The sequence below is a fragment of the Megalobrama amblycephala genome, linkage group LG9, assembly GCF_018812025.1.
Source record: "Megalobrama amblycephala isolate DHTTF-2021 linkage group LG9, ASM1881202v1, whole genome shotgun sequence".
Taxonomy (NCBI): domain Eukaryota; kingdom Metazoa; phylum Chordata; class Actinopteri; order Cypriniformes; family Xenocyprididae; genus Megalobrama; species Megalobrama amblycephala.
Genome location: NC_063052.1, coordinates 38,499,515 through 38,522,281, shown reverse-complemented (window position 1 = coordinate 38,522,281; position 22,767 = coordinate 38,499,515). Strand labels below are relative to the sequence as shown.

Sequence of the window (22,767 nt, the reverse complement as noted above, 5' to 3'; positions counted from 1 at the left end):
AATTCTAAATTATGACGTCATAAATATGAAATGCTAAGTCAATTATGAGATGATTGGCATTTTAAAATTGGCATATTAAGTTCAATTGAATTAAATTGAATATTAAGTCTTAATTATGACATACTAAGTTATAGTTATGACACAAAAAGTCAAAATTATGACATAGTTATAATTATAACATAAGCCATAACTATGAGATAAAAAGTAGAAATTATGATATAAAAAGTCAAAAGTCATAATTATGACATACAAAGTCTTATGACTTTGGTTTTTCATCTCATAATTATGACATATTAAGTTATAGTTATGATAAAAAGCAAAAATTATGACAAAAAAATATAAATTATGACATACTAAGTTATAATTATGAGTCAAAATCATGACAAAAATTTAAATGGACATACTAAGTCACAATTATGACATAAAAATTCAAAATGATGACAAGTCATAATTATGACATACTTATACTAAGTTATAGTTATGATATAAAACATTCAAAATTATGACATCTCATAATTCTGACATACTAAACTATAGTTATGATAAAAAGCAAAACATTATGACAAAAAAAATCTAAATTATGACATACTAAGTTGACAAATCATGACAAAAAAATTGAAATTATACATACAAATTTAAAATTATGGCAAGTCATAATTATGACATGTTAAGTTATAGTTAAAATAAAAATTATGACAAAAAGGCAAGATTATGACATACTAAGTTATTATAACTCAAAAATTTTAAGTTATGACATACTAAGTCACAATTTTGACATTTTAGGTCATAATTGTGACAAATTCTAAATTATGACGTCATAAATATGACATGCTAAGTCAATTATGAGATGATTGGCATTTTAAAATTGGCATATTAAGTTCAATTGAATTAAATTGAATATTAAGTCATAATTATGACATACTAAGTTATAGTTATGACACAAAAAGTCAAAATTATGACATACTAAGTTATAATTATAACACAAGTCATAACTATGAGATAAAAAGTAGAAATTATGACATAAAAAGTCAAAAGTCATAATTATGAGATAAAAAGTCTTATGACTTTGGTTTTTCATCTCATAATTATGACTATGTCATATATTTTTTTTGCTTATGTGTCAGAAATGTGTGGAAACAGATCCATGATCTAAACATCACTGTCATCACGCCGTCTCCGCTCTCGCTCTTATAGATTTTATTTCGGGTTCTCGATGCTGTACGTGTGCAAATAATAATAACAGAAATGTTGAAATTCCAGGGAAATGCATTCCTCTGACCTAATCAAAAGCACAGATATTATTACTCTGTGTTGTTTCAGCGAGGCAGGCGTGTGTGTTTCAGAAAGGTCAGTGTTATGCAATGTAGTCTCTGCAGCCAGATTCTGACCACAGCGTGAAGTCTGGACCAATTTACTGATTATTTTGACTAAGAAGACTTGCCCGACTGTCATGTACTGTAAAGTGACATTTATTCATGCTGTTCAGTCAAGTCAGTTTTATTTGTGTAACACTTTTCACAGTGTACACTGTTTCAAAGCAGAAAATCATGATGTTAATGTTTATAATATCTTAATATTTTCATGCCTTATTGCTGCATTTAGCAGATTAGAGCTGAGCAATATTATAGTTCACATTTTGTGATGACACAAGCAAACAGTAGCATAGGGCGATATATACTATATAGCAAATCACAAGTATACTGTATTTGTGCGGATATAGTTGGACATACTTATATATATATCCAACTTTATATAAAGAGCTTGGTGGTGATATAGTTACATTTTGCAATGAAATCAGGCAGTTGAGATTTGCTATATAGTATATATCACTTTACATACCGTATGTATGCGGATAAAGTTGGATATAATAGGAGCAGGATAATCTGAAATACATTATAATACAAGAATAGTTAGTCAAAAATAGTTTTAAATAATAGCACATTGGTCTCTGTGTACAGAAAACAAACAGAAGAAAATGCGCCAGCTGTTGATTGGATGTTGAGATGTGGGCGTGACTCTCAAAAGTGGAGGCAGGGGCGGAGCTTAACAGACTAAATGATTGCTCCTGTATACGTCACCAGAGAGAGAAGCCTGTCGTCTCACCAGAAGACTCAGTTATGACCTTTTGATTAAAAATTACCAGGTCAAAAAAGTAAAAAACATCTATAAAAAAGATATAGTGAATTTAATTTCATTCCAACTTTAAAGTATCAACCCTATACTTCAGTTTTTGAGTTTCCCATGGTGTGACGCTGGATTTGACTCCTGTGACACAAAACACACATACTGGGATGATTTGAATAAATACATTTGTCTAAATGAGTAAAAAGTAATAGTTCATCCAAAAATAAAACTTCTGTCATCATTTACTCACCATCATGAGACACAAAAGGAGAATTTTTAAAAGAATCCCCATGGAATTCTTTTCCATACACTCTAAATAATAAAAGTTCTATGATGGTTCCATAAAGAACCTTTAACATCAATGGAACTTTTCCATTCCAAAGTTTAAAATGTTCTTCACACTTAGAAAAAATGGCTCTTTTAGGAACTGTTAACTGAAAGGGTCTTTGGGGAACCAGAAATGGTTCTTTTATGGCATCACTGCAAAAACCCCCTTTTGGAACATTTATTTTTAGGAGTGTACAGCAGTTCATTGTCACCATGTCTTTCAAAAAGAACATAAAACACCACAAAAGCATCATACCAGTGATCTGTATGACCATATACCATACGATAGATTTGTGTGAGGAACAGACACAGTTTCATTATTCAATGACTTGATGAGCAGTTTCTGGGTGAACTATCCCTTTAACTCCATATATTCTTTACTGGAGTTGTTTATAGGTTCAGAGTAAGAAGCCGGATGATTCACGTGTCACGGGTTTGGAGGTTGTGAAGAGACACAGGGAGAGTCGCAGGGGTATTACTCAACACACGGAGGGTCAGAGCAAAGTGTTGTGTGTCATCCTGGAGAGATGTTCAAGACTGGAGGGATTGTGATGTTCCTTCACCCCTCTGCTGCTAATGTTCATGAGTCATTCTGGAGGAGCAACACTGTTTTTGCAGTGTGTGTGCACACACACTCTTACTCTACACCTCTGCGGTTCTCATCAATTAAAGGAGGATTAGTTCACTTCAGAAGGAAAATTTCCTAATAATTTACTCATCCCCATGTCATCATGATGTTTATGTCTTTCTTTCTTCAGTTGAAAAGAAATGAAGGCTTTTGAGGAAAACATTCCAGGATTTTTCTCCATATAGTGGACTTCACTGGGGTTCAACGGGTTGAAGGTCCAAATGTCAGTTTCAGTGCAGCTTCAAAGAGCTTAACTAGCTAAACAATTGGTCAATTTCTAAAAAATACACTTTTTAACCACAAATGCTCGTCTTGCAATGCTCTGCGATGCGCCACGCATTACGTAATCACGTTGGAAAGGTCACGCGTGACGTAGGCAGAAGTACCGATCCAGTGTTTACAAAGAGAATGTGCAAAGACTAAGACAAACGGTCTATGCAAAAAAAGGTAAAACAGTGATGTCGGACGATTTTGAGTTTTTTGCCCTACCGCGGTACTTCCGCCTACGTCACGCGTGACCTTTCCAACGTGATTACGTAATGCGTGGTGCATCACAGAGCAGTGCAAGATGAGCATTTGTGATTAAAAAGTATAGAATTTTTAATTTTTTTTAGAAAATGACAAATCGTTTCTCTAGATAAGAGATCCCTCATCTGGGATCATGTAGAGCTCTTTGAAGCTGCACTGAAACTGACATTTGGACCTTCAACCCGTTGAACCCCAGTGAAGTCCACTAAATGGAGAAAAATCCTGGAATGTTTTCCTCAAAAACCTTCATTTCTTTTTGACTGAAGAAAGAAAGACATAAACATCTTGGATGACATGGGGGTGAGTAAATTAATAATGAATGAATAAAAAATATCCTGATGCTATTGTGAACAAGTTTCGAACCACCTGTCTGCTGCAGGATGAAACCAACGCATGAAAATAGTGTAGCACAAATGCATTTTTGGCCGTTTCCCAAAACCCTGTTCCTTATCTCCACACCAAACCGGTTGTGGGCCTACGGGTGTGAATTATTGCAGTTTGAAGGAGGAGGAATGCATCATAACTTTGAAGCAACACAAAATGGTGTTTGCTGAAGTTCTCAAAGTCAGCATGAAACCAAAACTCTGTTTACTTGGTCTGATTGTGAATGATTCATCAGTACACATTAGTCTAATATAAAAAGAAGGACTCAATGCCCTCCGCTCCAACCACTTGTCATATCGAGGCACTCTTCATGATGCAATCAATTCCAGATCGATAAAACCCCATCCTCTACAAAATTCACTCGGATTACAGAAGCAAAAAGGGTTGCATTTCACGTTGACTTTGCGCGCAAGAAAGTTGCAGATTTCTGGCAAATGACCTTGTAGTTTGCAATATGAATGAAAAAGCTCTCTTTCGTCGCTGTGCACGCACTAAAAATATTCATGCTTTTTAAAGCAGGGGACACAGGTAAGGCGTTTGGTGGGCTTATGTAAAAGGCAAAAGCCCCAGTAATGAAGCCACAGTCAGCAGGAGGCACTTTGAAGTGCTTTAGTCCTTGTTGATAAGAACTCTGCTGGGACCTGGATAAAGCCGACGGCCAAATTCCCTCCGTCACACGCATGTCTCAAGGTTACCGCTGCGGCACGGCCAAACGCATAACCGTACACGAAGAACCGTAACGCAACTGCTATATTTGCCAAAGCATAGGGGATCTTTCCAGAAAGAGAATGCTCTCTTTGATCACATGCCTTTTTTCTCAAGAGCTCCCGGTGAACACAATGCGGATAAAATTCAATCATGTGTAACAAAGGCGTCAGTCAAGGATTTAATTGAGATGAAAGCACGCTTTGAAGCCGTGGCATCTTAGAAATGGTTTTTGGAAGGCACTGACACATCACGCACACCGCATGCACCACAAACGTTGCGTCACCGAACCGACGTCATCGCACGCTTACTCGAGCGAGGTGCATGCATCTCTCTCTCTCTGAATCAGCATGTTTCCTGCTCCAGCGCTGGACTGATCTCAACAAACAGGACCACAAACACGGAGTTACTTATTGGTTCTTTATTATGAAGTGAGAAAATGCCCGGTGTCGTTTGTGCTTTACATTGTTCAAATGCTGGGGGAAAAAAACCCAGGGAAAAGAAGTCCAGAAATAAGTTCATTTGATTCTTTACAGCTTGTAGAAATATTCAATTCCAAAGGATTATTTACAAGGCGTCTTGCATTAAACAGTTAGTTCTCCTTGTCCGTAAATACAAAAACAGAGGTTCGACTAATACAAGGCCTGTCTACCTGAATTGCTAAGGTTTGTGCTACTATTTGTATTATCATTTTTTCCAAAAAATGTTCTCAAAGAAGTGCTTTTCAAAGATCGATCCGCTGTCCGTGTTGCAGCGTTCGATCTCCTACGACAGCGATCCCAGGTTTGCGCCGCTACGTTCTACAACTACGTTATTAAATAAGAGGCAGGCAGTGCATAACCACTTACAAAAGGACCCTATATCCCTTCCCCCCCGCCCCGTCCCGTGGAAGTATCCGCTAATACTACTCTGGCATTTCCCTGATATTTAACTTCTGAACGACTACTGGTAGTATTGGATAAAATTGTGATTAAAAATGCTATAGTTATTACTCGTTTTAGCTTTTAAAAATACCATGCATTATTGCTCTATTCTTCATCATGACTCCCGAGAAATATTGCCGACGGATGCTATCTAGGTTTTGGCAAAAAATCCAAAGCTTCATAAAATTGGCATAGATTTCATTAGTAGTAGTAGTATTTTTTTTTTCTTCTTTTTTTTTTCTTTTCTTTTTTTTTTTTTTTTTTTGCATGCAACAAATTTATAAAGTGGCAACCAAAAAATAAGATATTCAGAAAGTGGCAAATGCTTTGGCATATTGATGACGAAGGCTTGGCAACTGAACAACAAATTAAAGTGCAAATAAATATATAAATACATAAATAAGTCAATGAATAAATAGTTTTACCTCAATGCTGAACACTTTTGTGGCCACTGGCAGCAGTACAATATTATCCAATACTTAGAAAAGGTTTGACCTTTCGAGAGAAACAAAGACATTTTCAATGTCCTCTGAGTTTTGGCAAAACGGGTGGAATTTGGGCTCTGAATACGTGAACAGCGGGAGAAAGAGTACACTTAGAAAAGAAAAGTTAAGGTACATGCGATTAATCCTCGTGGTTCCACGGCGTGGTTCACGCTTCCAGGGGGCTCAGAGGGGCGAACGCTCCCTTGAAGCAGGCCGACTCGTAGTGCTTGTTCAGGTAGGACTTTAGGGCAAAGGTCTTGTTGCATCTCTTGCACTTGTAGTGCTTAAAGGCCGAGTGTGTCTGCATGTGCGCGCGCAGGTTCGAGCGGTCGGCGAACGCCTTCCCGCAGTGCGCGCATCCGAAGGGCTTCTCGCCCGTGTGCGAGCGCATGTGTCCCTGTAAGAGCCAAGGCCTGCTGAAGGCCTTGCCGCAGATGTCGCACTTGTGCTTGAGGTCGTGGGTCAACAAATGCATGGCCATGGCCGGCATGGAGACGTAAACCTTCCCACACGTGGGGCACTTCTTGGCCATTTTGCTGTCCATGCTGCGGTGCGTTTGCTTGTGTCTGCTCAGGTTGGAAGACGTGGCGTATGTCTTTCCGCACTCGTTGCACGTGTGCCGCTGATGGCTCCTCGGGCTGCTGATGGCTTTTCTCCTCGACCTCCCGTCCGTGATGAAGAAGGCGTCCACCGTGTAGCCCTCGCTGACCGCGTTGTCTCCGTTGATGTAGCCCGAGGAGATCTCCGACTGCGGGCTGTCGGGCTGGTCCGAATCCGGCGCTCCATAATCGCTGTGGATGCTGTCGTAGATGGGACCGGGCGAGGGCACCTTGATGCCGCTGTCGCTCTCGCCGTCGTACGGGGCCGGGGTCAAGTAGTCGCTGATGTACCCTGAAAAGAAGTTCAAACGCGTCCTCCATCAGACAGAGGTTTTCTACATGAACCCACATGCGCATGCAAAAAAAAAAAAAAAATCAATAGCAGCTCTCCATTTCAATTAGCGTGGCAACCCAATGGTATCGCTTCGGTTATAATTGCATTGAAATTAGGTCGATGTGTACGGAATGCACAAACGATATAAGAGCACGCATGAATATGTCTGCTTATGCAAGTGTATGCAGGTTATGTAGAGCGTGAATAATAACATGAAACATGATCAAGCGTTCGCTTAATAGACTGCGTGCGTGGATAATTCCATGACACGTTTCAATAACTGCCAAGTACTTGTTGCTAGCGCTGCGTTTTCTAAAATAAAATGCGCCTTAGAATGCGTGCTTGAAAGAGCGCAACACCTGAAATGTGCCGACTCGACAAAAACTGCTGCGCCTCACGGTGTTGAACACAATGTGACCGTGGGTCAATGCCGAGGTTATGATTATAAACCATCAAACGTCAGTATGCATGCACATTGCGTGTAAGCGATGTTTATGCGAGGTCAAATAAAAGAAATTACCTTTCTCGTGAAAGCGCAGGCTGAGGTCTGCCCTGGATCTGCCATAGGAGCTCTCCAGATCAGCGGATGAGAAATCATCAAGCTTAACCTTTTTGACCAGGAAAGACCTTGGCATGTTTCAGGTTGAAGGGGAAAAACACTCGTCCGCCGGTCGAATCGCTCGCTTTTCCTCATGCAACGTTGGGAAAAAATGCGTTTTTTTATTTTTTTTATTTTAGTATCGTTCCTCTTCGGTGATACCGAGATTCGGATGCCAGCACAGGGTTACGGCAGACCCTCGAGCCCCTGAAAGCGCTTGTGTTGATGCAGCGCGACGCCGCGATGCTTTCGGCAGAAATGCAACTTCAGCACTGGACAGCTCCCGTTCGGCGGCGCGTATTCAGCACTGGACAGCTCCGCTCTCTCTCGCTCTCTTTAGTTCCGCTGGGACCCTTCACGACGATCGTATCTTCCAGGTTCGGGCTTTAAGTTTAAACTAACTAGTCCTCTAGTTTCCGAGCTGCTTTTCTACCCCTAAAGACACAGAAAGGACAGTGAAACAGCTGAGTCTGCGTCAGCCTGCTCGCTCCCCTCTCTCCTGCTTTATCTCCCAGCTGTTCCGTCTGAAGGCGTCGGGCTTTCTGAAGTCTGTTGATCAGCTGTTGGGATTTATATGGCTGCGATCAGGTGGGAAATGAAGATGGAAGTACTTAATTTAATCCATAAAAAAATCTCACGGGACCAGCATTGAACTGGCTGACTTAATGACGCTGTGAGACGTCCACGCCTTCGCCGGATTTTTCCACGACGCCTGAAATAAAACAGAAGGGTTTATTTATTCATAAATACGTAACGTTTTTATTAATTACGATCATTTAAATGTAACCACTTATATGTTTTAATTATTAATGCTGAATAAAAAAAAAAAACTAATGCAAGTGTTCATACTCAATTAATCATCTTGTTTGGAACATTCTGTTGTTTAGCGTTAAAAAAAAAATCTGCCCTCCCGCGCTGCGTTTTCGCGCTCTGCTTTTGACGCAAACCGCTAAATCAACTACTTGCTGTGGCCTCAGGCTTTCAGGTCATTCTTTTACATCACGGTCTATAAACCAATGGCTTTCTTTTCATGCAAATCACACGAATTGGGTACCAGAAGGTCCGTTTCCTCAATGATTCCAGTAGGAGCCATATGTCCGCAATTAACGCGGATCCTGGAGCTGTAGTACACACTGTTGTCTGACATCGTGTTCTCATTGTTCACTCCTTCAATGGGACGAATAAGGACGTCCCACAGTTGGATTGCCATTTCACAAACATTTAGGCCTGGAAAGAAAGCGTTATCGTGATAGATGCCGCTTTGCACTCGTGTCTGTGGAGAGTCATTATACATGTCCATTTTCTCACATGCACGCATTGCAATTTCACTGCATTCTTACAGTTTGATAGATGATCTTTAAAATAAATGTTTATTGTAAACATAGGTGTAATTATGGGTGCAATTATACCTTCATAAAGGCATGATTTGAAATTACAAACACAAGGTGGAGAAACTAAAATAAAGAGCATTTAACGCTGATATATTTAACAAAACAAGATAAAGCGGTTAAAAAGAACACTTTAGCTTGCCCTTGAAGAGTCCAAAAAAAAGGAAAAATGCAATAACCTGTGGATGCAACTTAAAGACTTTTTTTTAAATAAAACCCTCTCAACTAAAATCTAAAACGATATAGGGATTAAAGACAATATGCAATCTTTCATATATCTTCTCTCCATGAAGAGATGGGGACAGGCCCAAAACATTTTATTTTAAACGTAAATGTGGGACAAAAATGGCTCTTGTTTTCTAGAATGGTGTTCATGTGCATGCATGTGTGTGTAACAGTTTGACCAGCGTGCAGTGAGTATGTAGGACACTGTTGCACAGCCGCTGACATTCCCAAGCGCGCAGGGAGGACGGCGGCAGCAGCCCACGGCGACCTGACGTGTTTATGGGGGAGAAGGACGTTCGCGCACGGAGGCTTCCCGGGAAGTGCTGACATCAGCTGGAAAAACACAGGCGAAAATATTGAAGTGCGCCTCATTTACATAATAATAGTCTACGGTGTGTTGAGACACACCGAACAAACGTCCATCGGAGTTGAAATCAAAAGGACTTCATTGACATTTAATTCTCACGTACGCCGTTTTCAATGAGACCGATTCGAGTCAGTACACAAGGCACTTCTGGAGCAGGTCGGTAAGGACATGTGGAAGGTCAAAGGGAGGATATTGTATAAATGCACTGCATACTTCTGTAGGTTTAACCCTAAAATTACACTTTTTTGCTATATTCACAAGAAGTGTCTTTTCATTTTGTGTTCATTAAGGTGTCTTTGAATACATTTAGTTTAGCTATTTTTATATTTAACAGGAGTTTGGGGTTTAGTTTGCATACATGGGTCAAAAACATGTTTAATATCTTCATTTTCTATATATAAGTATATACAGGCAGTGCTGAACGTCATATGAACATATGTTCATGTTCAGATACAGATTTAGTGAGAAAGTAGCAAGCTGTCATTTAGAAGTCAACCCTGACCCTAAAAGAAAACGTTTGAAGTTATTAGAAAAAATCTTTTTAATGCATGCATTATTTTTCTATAGATAAGGATATTCAGGATGTCATTAAAAGTAGGGTTTGTCAGATTTAGCAACCAAATTATAATCCTGCATGTGCACAAGGACACTATCTGATTTATCATTAAAATTAATTTTCATTGACAAAACACTGGTGTTATAAAGAATATGCATCTGATTGCATTTTGACGCATGCTACAGTATGTGTTCTAGGGTTAAAAGATTTGGTTTGCACACTTATAAGGGATAGATCACTCCCAAAAAATCATTTACTCACCCTCATGTCATTCCAAACCTGCATGACTTTTAAACATTTTAAACATTCTGTGTGTTGCACAGAAGAAAGCAAATCATACAGGTTTGTAATGACATGAGGGTGAGTAAATGATGAGAGACGATACATTTTTCTCTTTAAGAAGCTCTAGACTGTAAAAATGTTTTGTTAGGTATCATAAATTAATTTAACTTGTTTTATTCAAGTCAAAAATATGATTTATTTTGACTGAATCAACCCAACTTTGTCATTTTCATGGGTCAGATTAGGTAGAAATAGCTCTTTAAGGTCACACTTGCACTTTTTACAGAGTAAAAGAACATCAGATGGATGGATGAAGCCATCATATACCGCTGAAAAGCTGACAAAAGAAAAAAATAAGGTTAAACTCACAGATTCAGACAATACAGGGAAGTGTCACAATCTATTTCCACAGTCATGCGTTCATACAATCACAAGTTATTGCACCATCTATCTCTCTTACCATAGCAAACGTGCACACGCACACACACACACTTCTGCAGAGCGGTGCTCTTGTTCTCATGAGGGTGTGTTGACGGAGACCTGATGCCCCTTTGCATCTGCCAAAGCCAGCCAGTGACACTGACGGACAGATTTAGGCTTAGCAGCTGCCCACTTTCTCTCTCGCTCTAATTACAGGATCTTATAGAAAATCTGCAATAAAAGGATAAACTCAACATTGCACTTATTTAAACAAGCCATAAAATGCTCATTCAATCATTAATCAATAGATAGATAGATATATAGATAAATTGACAGACAGACAGACAGACAGACAGACAGATAGATAGATAGATAGATAGATAGATAGATAGATAGATAGATAGATAGATAGATAGATAGATAGATAGGCAGAATAATAGTAAACATTACAGAACAATTTACACAATTTGAACAGTGTTTCAGTATGTAAAATAAAGGAATGATGTGTAATAATCACATTAAGTGGATTACAAAAGAGAAGGAAGACTGAAATGCCTGAAGCTGTATCATACCACACTTTAACACAGGGAAAAATGATTTTGGTTTCTCAGTTCCAGAGAACATTGGGATTTATTTGGGGTTATGAGAAACTCAAAGATTGTGTGTATTGCAGCAAGCGCACAATAAGGCCATTACATGAATGTTATTGGTACAGTAATTGTCTGTTGAAAAAATACAATGTACACTCTACTTCTGAAAGAATAACACAGAGCTGTGCAGAAACGAAATGCTTAGCCATCAATATCTTAGCTTTATTTTAGTATAATTCAAGCCAAATTCAGACATAGTGGTATTATTACGGAGCAAACATCTTATGAATAAAGCACAATTGTTTCATAAAAGTTTGCTTATGGCTTTAGCGCTGGAGAATAGCAGTCTCTACAACAGCTCCCGGTACATCCGGAAACAGTCCGTCTGAGGAGTTGCTTTGTCAGCGAGCTGACACACTGAAGTGATCGGATGGATCATCAAAAGTTATAAAGACCTCAGAACAGCCTTTGTCTTTTCAGAAGATGCGACTCTAGACTTCTGATTCATTCTGCTGAACGCAGCGATTTCTTTGGTGAATCAAAGCAGGCGAAACAAATCAAGTCAAGTTTATTGTCACTCCTCTATCAAAGACCCTTTCCACCACATAAGAAAAAAATGCTTTCGCAAATCATTCTAAAAATAGTCAATTATGACTTTTTATCGAATAATTATGAGATAAATGTGATAATTAACACTTTGTATGTCATAATTTCAACTTTTATCTCATCATTATGACTTACGTCATAATTCTGATTTTGTCTCATAATTGACTATCATAATTTACTTTTATCTCATAATTATTTACATAATTTTTCTTTTTGTCTAATAATTGACTAATCTCATAATTATGGGATAAAAAGTCCAAATTTAGACTATTCGAAATTAGATAAGTATATTATGACAATAAATTGTCATAACAATGACTTAGTATATCATAATTTCTACCTTTATCTCCTCATTATATTCTCATTATTATTACTTATGTTATGACTTTTTATCATCATTTGACCTTTTAATTCATAATTTTGACTTTATCTCATAATTATAACTTATGTTATTACTTTTATCTCATAATTTTCACTTTTTATCTCATAATATTGACTTTTTAATTCATAATTATGACTTTATCTCATAATTATGACTTGCATTATGACTTATCTCATAATTATAACTTAAGTTATGACTTTTATCTCATAATTTAAACTTTTTATCTCATAATGTTGACCTTTTAATTTATCATTTTGACTTTTTGTCATAATTGACTAACTCATAATTATAACTTGCATAATGACTTATCTCATAATTATAACTTGTTATGACTTTTATCTCATATTTTTAACCTATTATCTGATAATGTTGACCTTTTAATTTGTAATTTTGACTTTATCTCATCATGGACTATCTCATAATTATGAATTAATTCATAATTATGACTTTATCTCATAATTATGACTTGCATTATGACGTATATCATAATTATAACTTATGTTATGACTTTTATCTCATAATTTAAACTTTTTATCTCATAATGTTGACCTTTTAATTTATCATTTTGACTTTATGTCATAATTGACTAACTCATAATTATAACTTGCATAATGACTTATCTCATAATTATAACTTGTTATGACTTTTATCTCATATTTTTAACCTATTATTTGATAATGTTGACCTTTTAATTTGTAATTTTGACTTTATCTCATCATGGACTAGCTCATAATTATGAATTATCTCATGATTATGACTTATGTTATCACTTTAATCTCATAATTTTGACCTTTTATCTGATAATTTTTACTTTTTATCTCATAATGTTCACCTTTTAATTTATAATTTTGACTTTATCTCAAAATTGAATAACTCATAATTATGACGTATCTCATAATTATAACTTGCAATTTAGACTTTATCTCATAATTATGATTTATGTTATGACTTTTTATCATCATTTTGACCTTTTATCTAATATTTTACTTTTTATCTCATAATGTTGACCTTTCCATTTTTTAATTTTGTCTTTATCTCATAATTGACTATCTCATAATTATGACTTGCATTATGACTTATCTCATAATTATAACTATGTTATGACTTTTATCTCATAATTTTGAGATCTGATGTTTTTATCTGATGTTTACCTTTTAATTTATAATTATGACTTTTTTATCTCATAATTATGACTTGTGTAATGACTTTTATCTCATAATTTTGACTAATAAGTATGACTTGCATTATGACTTCTCATAATTTTGACTTTTTATCTGATAATTGTGACTTTTTCTCATAATGTTAACATTTTTTAATGTATAATTTTGACTTTATCTCATAATTGACTAACTCATAATTATGACTTTTTATTTTATAATGGTAACATTTTATGTCATAATTATGATTTTCCTAAGCATGTTTTTTTTTCTTATGTGGCAGAAAAGGGCTTCCATACTCCTCTCATTAGAGAGGGAACAAACCGAAATCTGGTTTGTTCAAAACTTTTTTTTGATGCATTGATTGTTTGTTTGTGGAGGCAGCGATAAGAACAAACCTCCAACACTGAGTATTGAGGTTCAGTGTCTAACTCGTCCTGCACTGTTTGTGCTACAGACATAAATGCTACTTTACAAAATCATCAGATTTAACGTTTTATGCCTGGCAATGGACCAAATCAAAACAAGCTTTTGCAGTGTAATGTAAGGCAAAGAAAAACAGGTTCTGCATGTGTAGAAGCAGGTTCAAACTGCCTGCAGGCCTTTTATTTCCACTGTTACTCCTAATGGAGAGTTTAAACCTTAATCTCACAGGAGCGTCACCCTTCATCCAACGCTTCAGTGCTCATGAAGATAGGGAATCCTCCGTGGAGGACCTTTTGACCTGTACCCTCCTGACCCTCTACGCTCCAGTGGTCATTAGAGGGGACGGGACAGGCCGCTCTCTCCCTCCCAGCATGCTCTGACAAGCGCATGCATACGCTCACACATGGGGCTTCTCTTGAGAAAATCAGCTATCAGTCTAATCTGTGTGGCTCAGGAGGCTTGAGAGACATTAATCTTATTTGTCATAACCGGTCTCAGGGGAACAGACCCCACCGGCCCGACCCACGGCCCAACTGGAGGGGAAAGGGGGGCGCGCCCCGGGAAACCCCATATCGCACTCGTGCAGTCCCTGAAGCTAATTAGATGTGAGAGTTAAAGAAACTACGAGGGGGACAAAGGCGACATTATGTAGATTACATTTCGTTTTGGCCTTTTCGAGAGCGAGCGGAGAAGATTAAGAAAACAGGGGCATGCGGACGGGCTGATAAACCTGCTTCAACTCAGACAGCCGTGGATATATTCGTCGACCGGATGGTTATTTTGGTCAGTCCCAAATATGCTGATTCAACAAAGAGTTCCTGAAAACGTAAAGGTTAAAGCTATCTAATCCAGTAGTTCTCCAACTGGTGGATCACGACACAGAAATGTGTCTGTATTGATGGGTTATGGACAGCAGGAAAAAAAACTAAATGCACATAATAAAATGCAGTTAACCTTATAACTATGCATAGTTAGGATAGATAATATCACACTTATCATATATTTTGTTGTTGATGTGAAAGGATGGTCATTCAATCATATGGTATTTGGGTGCAAATTCATCTGTTAAGTTAAATAGAGATGCAACGTAAACATGCAAAGAAAAACTACTTAGACTATGTTAAATTCAGATTGAGTAGCAACATCTCATTCAATTCCCATTAAATGCAAGACCTGATAGAAATGTATATACTTTGAATGCAATGTAAGTCACTTTGGATAAAAGTGTCTGCCAAATGCATGAATGAAAATGAGGATAAAAGTGGTTTTGTGCTCTGAAATATTGAGAGCATAAAACCAGAATAATTGAACCTTTAAAAACCCAATAATAAAAACGTTTCAACGTTTGATTTTAAGTACATTTTTGTTTACTTTTCTATGATAAACAATTGGGTTTTCTAATCTAATAAATGTTGCATTTTTATGTTAAAAAATGGTTTTGTGCTGTGAAATATTGGTGGCTGAGAGCATGAAACAATAAAAATTGAAGAAACCTTTAAACCCAATAATAAAGACATTTCAATGTTTGATTTTAAGGACATTTCATTGTTTACTTTTCTGTTTCTAAACAATTGGGTTTCCACTAAAAAAAAAAAAAAGAAAGAATCTGGTTCCTGAAGCAAAAGCAGTTGAAAAGCAAAAGCATTGATCTAATAAATGTTGCTTTTTTATGGTTAAACCCCAATAATAAAGTTTCATTGTTTTAAAGACATTTCTGTTTACTTGGGTTCCCACTAAAAACATTTTGTTCCTGACTCAAAACCAGTTGAAAAGCAAAAGCACTGATTTTAATAAACGTTACAGAAACTAAAACCAGTATGAAATGGTCGGAAATCAGCATTAATCAGCGTGGCGCACACAACAGTTGAAGACGACCAACAGTGGCAGCCGACAATTTGAGCCGAACGTGGCCGGAGGCTGAGGACAGTTAAGACCTCTTCTGTTCTGTGACCTTTAATTGGGACAATGCCGCATCCACAGCTCTCTTTGTCTTTCGGCCTGTGGAGGCATCATTAAGGCGGTGTGTGGGCGCAGAACTGAAGCCAGCACTGTCATTGTCATTAGCAGAGTCCGGCGAAAGATGTGTGAAGACATCCAGGCCACTGCGTTCAATAAAGAACAAATAAAGAGAGCAGGACAAAGGAAGGCCAACTGGTAAATTGAGTGTCACGATCACCTGTGAGAGTGCCTTCAGCCTCTAGAGGGCACTCCTTCCCGGACTCATTGTTTCACTCATTTCATGAACTACATTTCCCATATACACTCCCTGGACTAATTACCATTCATCATTGCACCCAGCTGTTTTGTGTTTGTTAATTAGTGTTTGTCTATTTAATCTCAGTTGTGTCTGTCCCTGGTTGTGGTTCGTTGTATTTGTTACGTGCACTGTTTATATCTCTGGCTTGTTGTTTTGTGGACTGATTACCTGGATTTTGACCTCTTGCCTGCCTTGGATTACGTTTCTGGACTCCCCAATAAATACTTATGCTGCACTTGGATCTGTTACATCTTGTTCTTGTGCACCCGTGACAGAACGAACCACCACTATGCAAGGATCCAGCAGCAGGAGACTCCGGTCATCAGTGGGGGCTGAGGAGGCTCAGGCCCTTTTGGCGACTCTCCGCCAGAGGAGAATGGGAGTGCGGGCATTCGTCCAGAAGTTCTGGTCACGGGCGGAGGGGTATGGTCTCTCTGATACGGTCCTCAAAGACACTATTAATAACTGTCTGGATAGACCTCTGCCGCAGTGGGAGATGGAGCTGGTAAGGGGTTAAACTTTTGGAATTTCTCCAATTACCTGCATCTGCGTGGGAATGGGCCGCTTCGACTACCTCCAGCACCCGCTCCAGCCCGTGTGCCCGCTCCAGCCCGTGTGTCCTTTCCAAGGCCTGCTCCAGTCCATGAGTGCGTCCCAGCCCGTGAATCCGCTTCAGAGGCCTCAGAGGAGGTTGGCACTGAGTCTCCGCTTCCCACATCTAAAAGGAGGAAGAGGAGGAGGAAGGCTTCCATTCCCAAAACCCGGAGGCCTTTCCAGAGCCCGCTCCAGCCAGTGAGTCCACTCCAGCCAGTGAGTCCACTCCAGCCAGTGAGTCCACTCCAGCCAGTGAGTCCACTCCAGCCAGTGAGTCCACTCCAGCCAGTGAGTCCACTCCAGCCAGTGAGTCCACTCCAGAGCCCGCTCCAGCCAGTGAGTCCACTCCAGAGCCCGCTCCAGCCAGTGAGTCCACTCCAGAGCCCGCTCCAGCCAGTGAGTCCACTCCAGAGCCCGCTCCAGCCAGTGAGTCCACTCCAGAGCCCGCTCCAGCCAGTGAGTCCACTCCAGCCAGTGAGTCCACTCCAGAGCCCGCTCCAGCCAGTGAGTCCACTCCAGAGCCCGCTCCAGCCAGTGAGTCCACTCCAGAGCCCGCTCCAGCCAGTGAGTCCACTCCAGAGCCCGCTCCAGCCAGTGAGTCCACTCCAGAGCCCGCTCCAGCCAGTGAGTCCACTCCAGAGCCCGCTCCAGCCAGTGAGTCCACTCCAGTCTCGCATGCTCTCCTGTCAGTCCCGTGATGGCCAGGAGGGCTGTCTTCACTTTTTATATTTTGGCTGTCTTGCGTGCCTGGAGGATGCACTCAGAACAGCCCGAGCCCGCTTCAGCCAGTGAGTCCACTCCAGCCAGTGAGTCCACTCCAGCCAGTGAGTCCACTCCAGCCAGTGAGTCCACTCCAGCCAGTGAGTCCACTCCAGCCAGTGAGTCCACTCCAGCCAGTGAGTCCACTCCAGAGCCCGCTCCAGCCAGTGAGTCCACTCCAGAGCCCGCTCCAGCCAGTGAGTCCACTCCAGAGCCCGCTCCAGCCAGTGAGTCCACTCCAGAGCCCGCTCCAGCCAGTGAGTCCACTCCAGAGCCCGCTCCAGCCAGTGAGTCCACTCCAGAGCCCGCTCCAGCCAGTGAGTCCACTCCAGAGCCCGCTCCAGCCAGTGAGTCCACTCCAGAGCCCGCTCCAGCCAGTGAGTCCACTCCAGAGCCCGCTCCAGCCAGTGAGTCCACTCCAGAGCCCGCTCCAGCCAGTGAGTCCACTCCAGAGCCCGCTCCAGCCAGTGAGTCCACTCCAGTCTCGCATGCTCTCCCTGTCAGTCCCGTGATGGCCAGGAGGGCTGTCTTCACTTTTATATTTTGGCTGTCTTGCGTGCCTGGAGGATGCACTCAGAACAGCCCGAGCCCGCTTCAGCCAGTGAGTCCACTCCAGCCAGTGAGTCCACTCCAGCCAGTGAGTCCACTCCAGCCAGTGAGTCCACTCCAGCCAGTGAGTCCACTCCAGCCAGTGAGTCCACTCCAGCCAGTGAGTCCACTCCAGCCAGTGAGTCCACTCCAGCCAGTGAGTCCACTCCAGCCAGTGAGTCCACTCCAGCCAGTGAGTCCATTCCAGAGCCCGCTTCAGTCAGTGAGTCCATTCCAGAGCCCGCTTCAGTCAGTGAGTCCGCTCCAGCCAGTGAGTCCACTCCAGAGCCCGCTCCAGCCAGTGAGCCCGCTCCAGTCAGTGAGTCCACTCCAGAGCCCGCTCCAGTCAGTGAGTCCACTCCAGAGCCCGCTCCAGTCAGTGAGTCCACTCCAGAGCCCGCTCCAGCCAGTGAGTCCGCTCCAGCCAGTGAGTCCGCTCCAGCCAGTGAGTCCGCTCCAGCCAGTGAGTCCGCTCCAGCCAGTGGCTCTACTACTGAGCCCGCTCCAGCAGTGGCTCTACTACTGAGCCCGCTCCAGCCAGTGGCTCTACTACTGAGCCCGCTCCAGCCAGTGAGTCCACTACAGAGCCCGCTCCAGCCAGTGAGTCCACTCCAGAGCCCGCTCCAGCCAGTGAGTCTACTACAGAGCCCGCTCCAGCCAGTGAGTCTACTACAGAGCCCGCTCCAGCCAGTGAGTCTACTACAGAGCCCGCTCCAGCCAGTGAGTCTACTACAGAGCACGCTGCCGTCCAGAGCAGCCCCAGCCTGGGCACGCTGCCGTCCCAGAGCAGCCCCAGTCTGAGCCCGCTGCCGTCCCTGAGTCCTCCGCTCTCCCTGATACGGCCACGGAGACCGTTACCGAGCTGTCCGCTCCCCTTGATACGGCCACGGAGGCCGTCACCGAGCTGTCCGCTCTCTCTGATACGGCCACGGAGGCCGTCACCGAGCTGTCCGCTCTCTCTGATATGGCCATGAAGCACCTTGGCCTACTGCCCTGCGCCGTCCAAGCCTTCTGCTCTGCCGCCACCGCCCAGATCTTCTGTCCTGCCGCCGTCAACCAAGCCGTCTGTCCTGCCACCGTCGTCCAGGCTTCCTGCCCTGCTGCCACTGCCCCGGCCGTTGGAACCGTTGGAACCCGCCTGGTCAGTTCCGCCAGCACCGCCCTGGCACTCAGCCAGGATTCCAGAGGCGCTGGCACCAGCCTGGTCAGTTCCTCCAGCACCACCCTGGCACCCAGCCAGGACTCTAGAACCGCTGGAACCAGCCTGGTCAGTTCCTCCAGCACCACCCTGGCTATCAGTTGGGGACCCTGGATCTGGCCCACCATCCCTCCCCCTGATCCTCCTCCTGTCCACCTCCCTCCTGAGTTTTTTTTTTTTGTGTTTTTGTTTTTTGTCTGGTGGAGCGTCTGGTAGCCGCTCCTTTGAGGGGGGTAATGTCACGATCACCTGTGAGAGTGCCTTCAGCCTCTAGAGGGCACTCCTTCCCGGACTCATTGTTTCACTCATTTCATGAACTACATTTCCCATATACACTCCCTGGACTAATTACCATTCATCATTGCACCCAGCTGTTTTGTGTTTGTTAATTAGTGTTTGTCTATTTAATCTCAGTTGTGTCTGTCCCTGGTTGTGGTTCGTTGTATTTGTTACGTGCACTGTTTATATCTCTGGCTTGTTGTTTTGTGGACTGATTACCTGGATTTTGACCTCTTGCCTGCCTTGGATTACGTTTCTGGACTCCCCAATAAATACTTATGCTGCACTTGGATCTGTTACATCTTGTTCTTGTGCACCCGTGACATTGAGGGTACACATGTGGAGCGGAGAACTCTAACCTGTTTTACATAGAGCCGATCAACAGGGGAATAGGGCGGATTAGCATTTTTATTGTGCAGCGAAAAGCCCCAGCATCCTCCGTCGTGTCACCTGTCCCGTGCCTCCGAGGCTCTCGGATGGCGATGCGCCCCTGGCTTTCGCTCAACGTATACGGCCGCTTGTGTAAACGTGAACACGTGTGGTGTGCCTGCAGATTATGCATGTGTATGAGACATGGATGATTTGTGAATAACATCAATAAAATGTTTCTTCCCTGAGGAAATTTGTTTTGTAGCTTTGTGTTCTCAATTACGTTTCACTGAAATAAAGAGAATGAAACAAGAGAGTCAAGTGTTGAGTACAGACAGAGCTATAACATTAATGTGAAAGGTTTGAGTTCATATTATTGAATTGAGTTTCATATTAATATTTAGGGAGCTCATACAGTATGAAAGAAAAACCATAATTGTAATATCTGATAATATCTCTTTTTTTTTTTCTCCTAAAAAGCAATTAGATTAAATGGAGAGGAAATGGAGACTTTTAAAGGTGCCCTAGAACCTTTTTTTTAAAAAGATGTAATATAAGTCTTAGGTGTCCCCTGAATGTGTCTGTGAAGTTTCAACTCAAAATACCCCATAGATTTTTTTAAATTCATTTTTTTAACTGCCTATTTTGGGGCATCATTATAAATGAGCCGATTCAGGGCTACTGGCCCTTTAATTCTCGTGCTCCACGCCCATGGAGCTCGCGCTTGCCTTGAACAGTGCATAAACAAAGTTTACACAGCTAATATAACCCTCAAATGGATCTTTACAAAGTGTTTGTCATGCATGCGGCATGCATGCGTCGGATTATGTGAGTATTGTATACCGTTATATTGTTTACATTTGATTTTGAATTAATTTGAGGCTGTGCTCCGTGGCTAATGGCTAATGCTACACTGTTGGAGAGATTTATAAAGAATGAAGTTGTGTTTATGCATTATACAGACTGCAAGTGTTTAAAAATGAAAATAGCGACGGCTCTCTTGTCTCCGTGAATACAGTAAGAAACAATGGTAACTTTAACCACATTTAACAGTACATTAGCAACATGCTAACGAAACATTTAGAAAGACAATTTACAAATATCACTAAAAATATCATGTTATCATGGATCATGTCAGTTATTATTGCTCCATCTGCCATTTTTCGCTGTTGTTCTTGCTTACTTACCTAGTCTGTTGATTCACCTGTGCAGATCCAGGCATTAATACTGGCTGCCCTTGTCTAATGCCTTTCATAATGTTGGGAACATGGGCTGGCATATGCAAATATTGGGGGCGTACACCCCGACTGTTGCGTAACAGTCGGTGTTATGTTGAGATTCGCCTGTTCTTTGGAGGTCTTTTAAACAAATGAGATTTATATAAGAAGGAGGAAACAATGGAGTTTGAGACTCACTGTATGTCATTTCCATGTTCTGAACTTTTGTTATTTGACTATGCCAAGATAAATTAAATTTTTCATTCGAGGGCACCTTTAATTTTTCTCAGATTTTCGACCGCTCAGTAATCTTGCATGTCTCATCTTGAGTTTCAGAAGAGATCTTAAAGTCTCAAATTGTGCCAAAATATCAAAGTATGCGATTTAATCTCAATATAAAGTCAAACAAAATGGTCTGGACTGCTCTCTACATTCCTTTTGTGTCCTACATTACTCTTTTGTGTCTCTTATTTTATAAAGGTGCATTTTGGGCGAGATGCTTTAGCCAAAGCAACTTTACATTGCATTTTTAGGTCTTGCATCCTGGGGAATCGAACCCATGACCCTGGCATTGCTAGTGCCATCCTCTGCTGCAGTGTTGCCAAGTCTGTGGCTTTTCCGCGGAATTGGGATACTTTAACACTGTTGCCGCGGATTGTTTTTCATGTCAGCGGGTTGAAGTGACCCCAAATAACATGCTATTTAGCCCCTGGAATGCGAATTTTACCAGGGGAAACCTGCCAAAAAGCGGATTGGGCTAGTTTTGAGTATCAATTGGGCGGGTTTTGTTGTAAAAACCTGGCAACCCTGCTCTACTGTTTGAACCTCAGACATCTTCTGATATCATCAGCAGATATATTAGCAGACTTCATACAATGGCACTTCCCTAACACCAATAAATGTTGATCATGGTCCTATAACACACTGCTTTTTGCTTTCCTGCAATTTGCCCCATATCAGCTTATAAAACAGACCTGTGCGCTAAATCACCATATTCTCTTTTGGGTCTGTTTCAGTTAGTCCTTCCCTAAGCTAACACTCTCAAAGGGATATTTTATTTCATTTAAGCATAAGCTTTGTCTCACATGTTACTATTTTACACTAAAAATTCTGTATGAGACATACAAATAGACACATGAGTCCATTATTGTCACGATGGGCAGTCAACCAACCCATCTCTTGGAGTATTTAAGCATTTATCAAGCTAATTTCACTGTGCACAACAAACTTTTCCTCATGTGGTCCTGCCACGAGTCCATCCAAGTAAATATTTTAATGTTAAATTATTGTCTGATGAGGGAGATTACAGTATACCAACCTGAGAATCATATTTCTTGACAATATTTCAGCAATCATGAGGTGTCTGACTTTTGTTTGGAATCTGAACGATGTCTGACTTTCGAATGAATCACTGTTTGTAGTCGGTTCTTTCGAATGAATCAGTCAAACGGTGTTCAAAATGGTTCACGATG

At 41.1% G+C, this 22,767-nt stretch overlaps 2 protein-coding genes across 5 annotated transcripts in view; one reads left to right on the top strand and one right to left on the bottom strand.

Annotated features, from left to right (window-relative positions):
- slc39a4 (solute carrier family 39 member 4) overlaps positions 1 to 22,767 on the top strand; it is a 133,533-nt gene that overhangs the window by 25,537 nt on the left and 85,229 nt on the right. The gene's annotated exons all lie outside the window — the stretch shown is intronic.
- Positions 5,103 to 22,709, bottom strand: scrt1a (scratch family zinc finger 1a). 2 transcript variants are annotated; one of them, XM_048203119.1, is made up of 4 exons: positions 22,614 to 22,709; positions 10,914 to 11,104; positions 7,558 to 8,347; positions 5,103 to 6,995 (listed from the first exon to the last, which is right to left on the bottom strand). In XM_048203119.1, the coding sequence occupies exons 3-4, from the start codon at positions 7,670 to 7,672 to the stop codon at positions 6,271 to 6,273; spliced, it is 840 nt and encodes a 279-aa protein (XP_048059076.1). In that variant the 5' UTR covers positions 7,673 to 8,347; positions 10,914 to 11,104; positions 22,614 to 22,709; the 3' UTR covers positions 5,103 to 6,270. The 2 variants fall into 2 exon arrangements, with proteins under 2 accessions (XP_048059076.1, XP_048059077.1); XM_048203120.1 differs by lacking the exons at positions 10,914 to 11,104; positions 22,614 to 22,709 and having other exon boundaries at positions 7,558 to 8,457.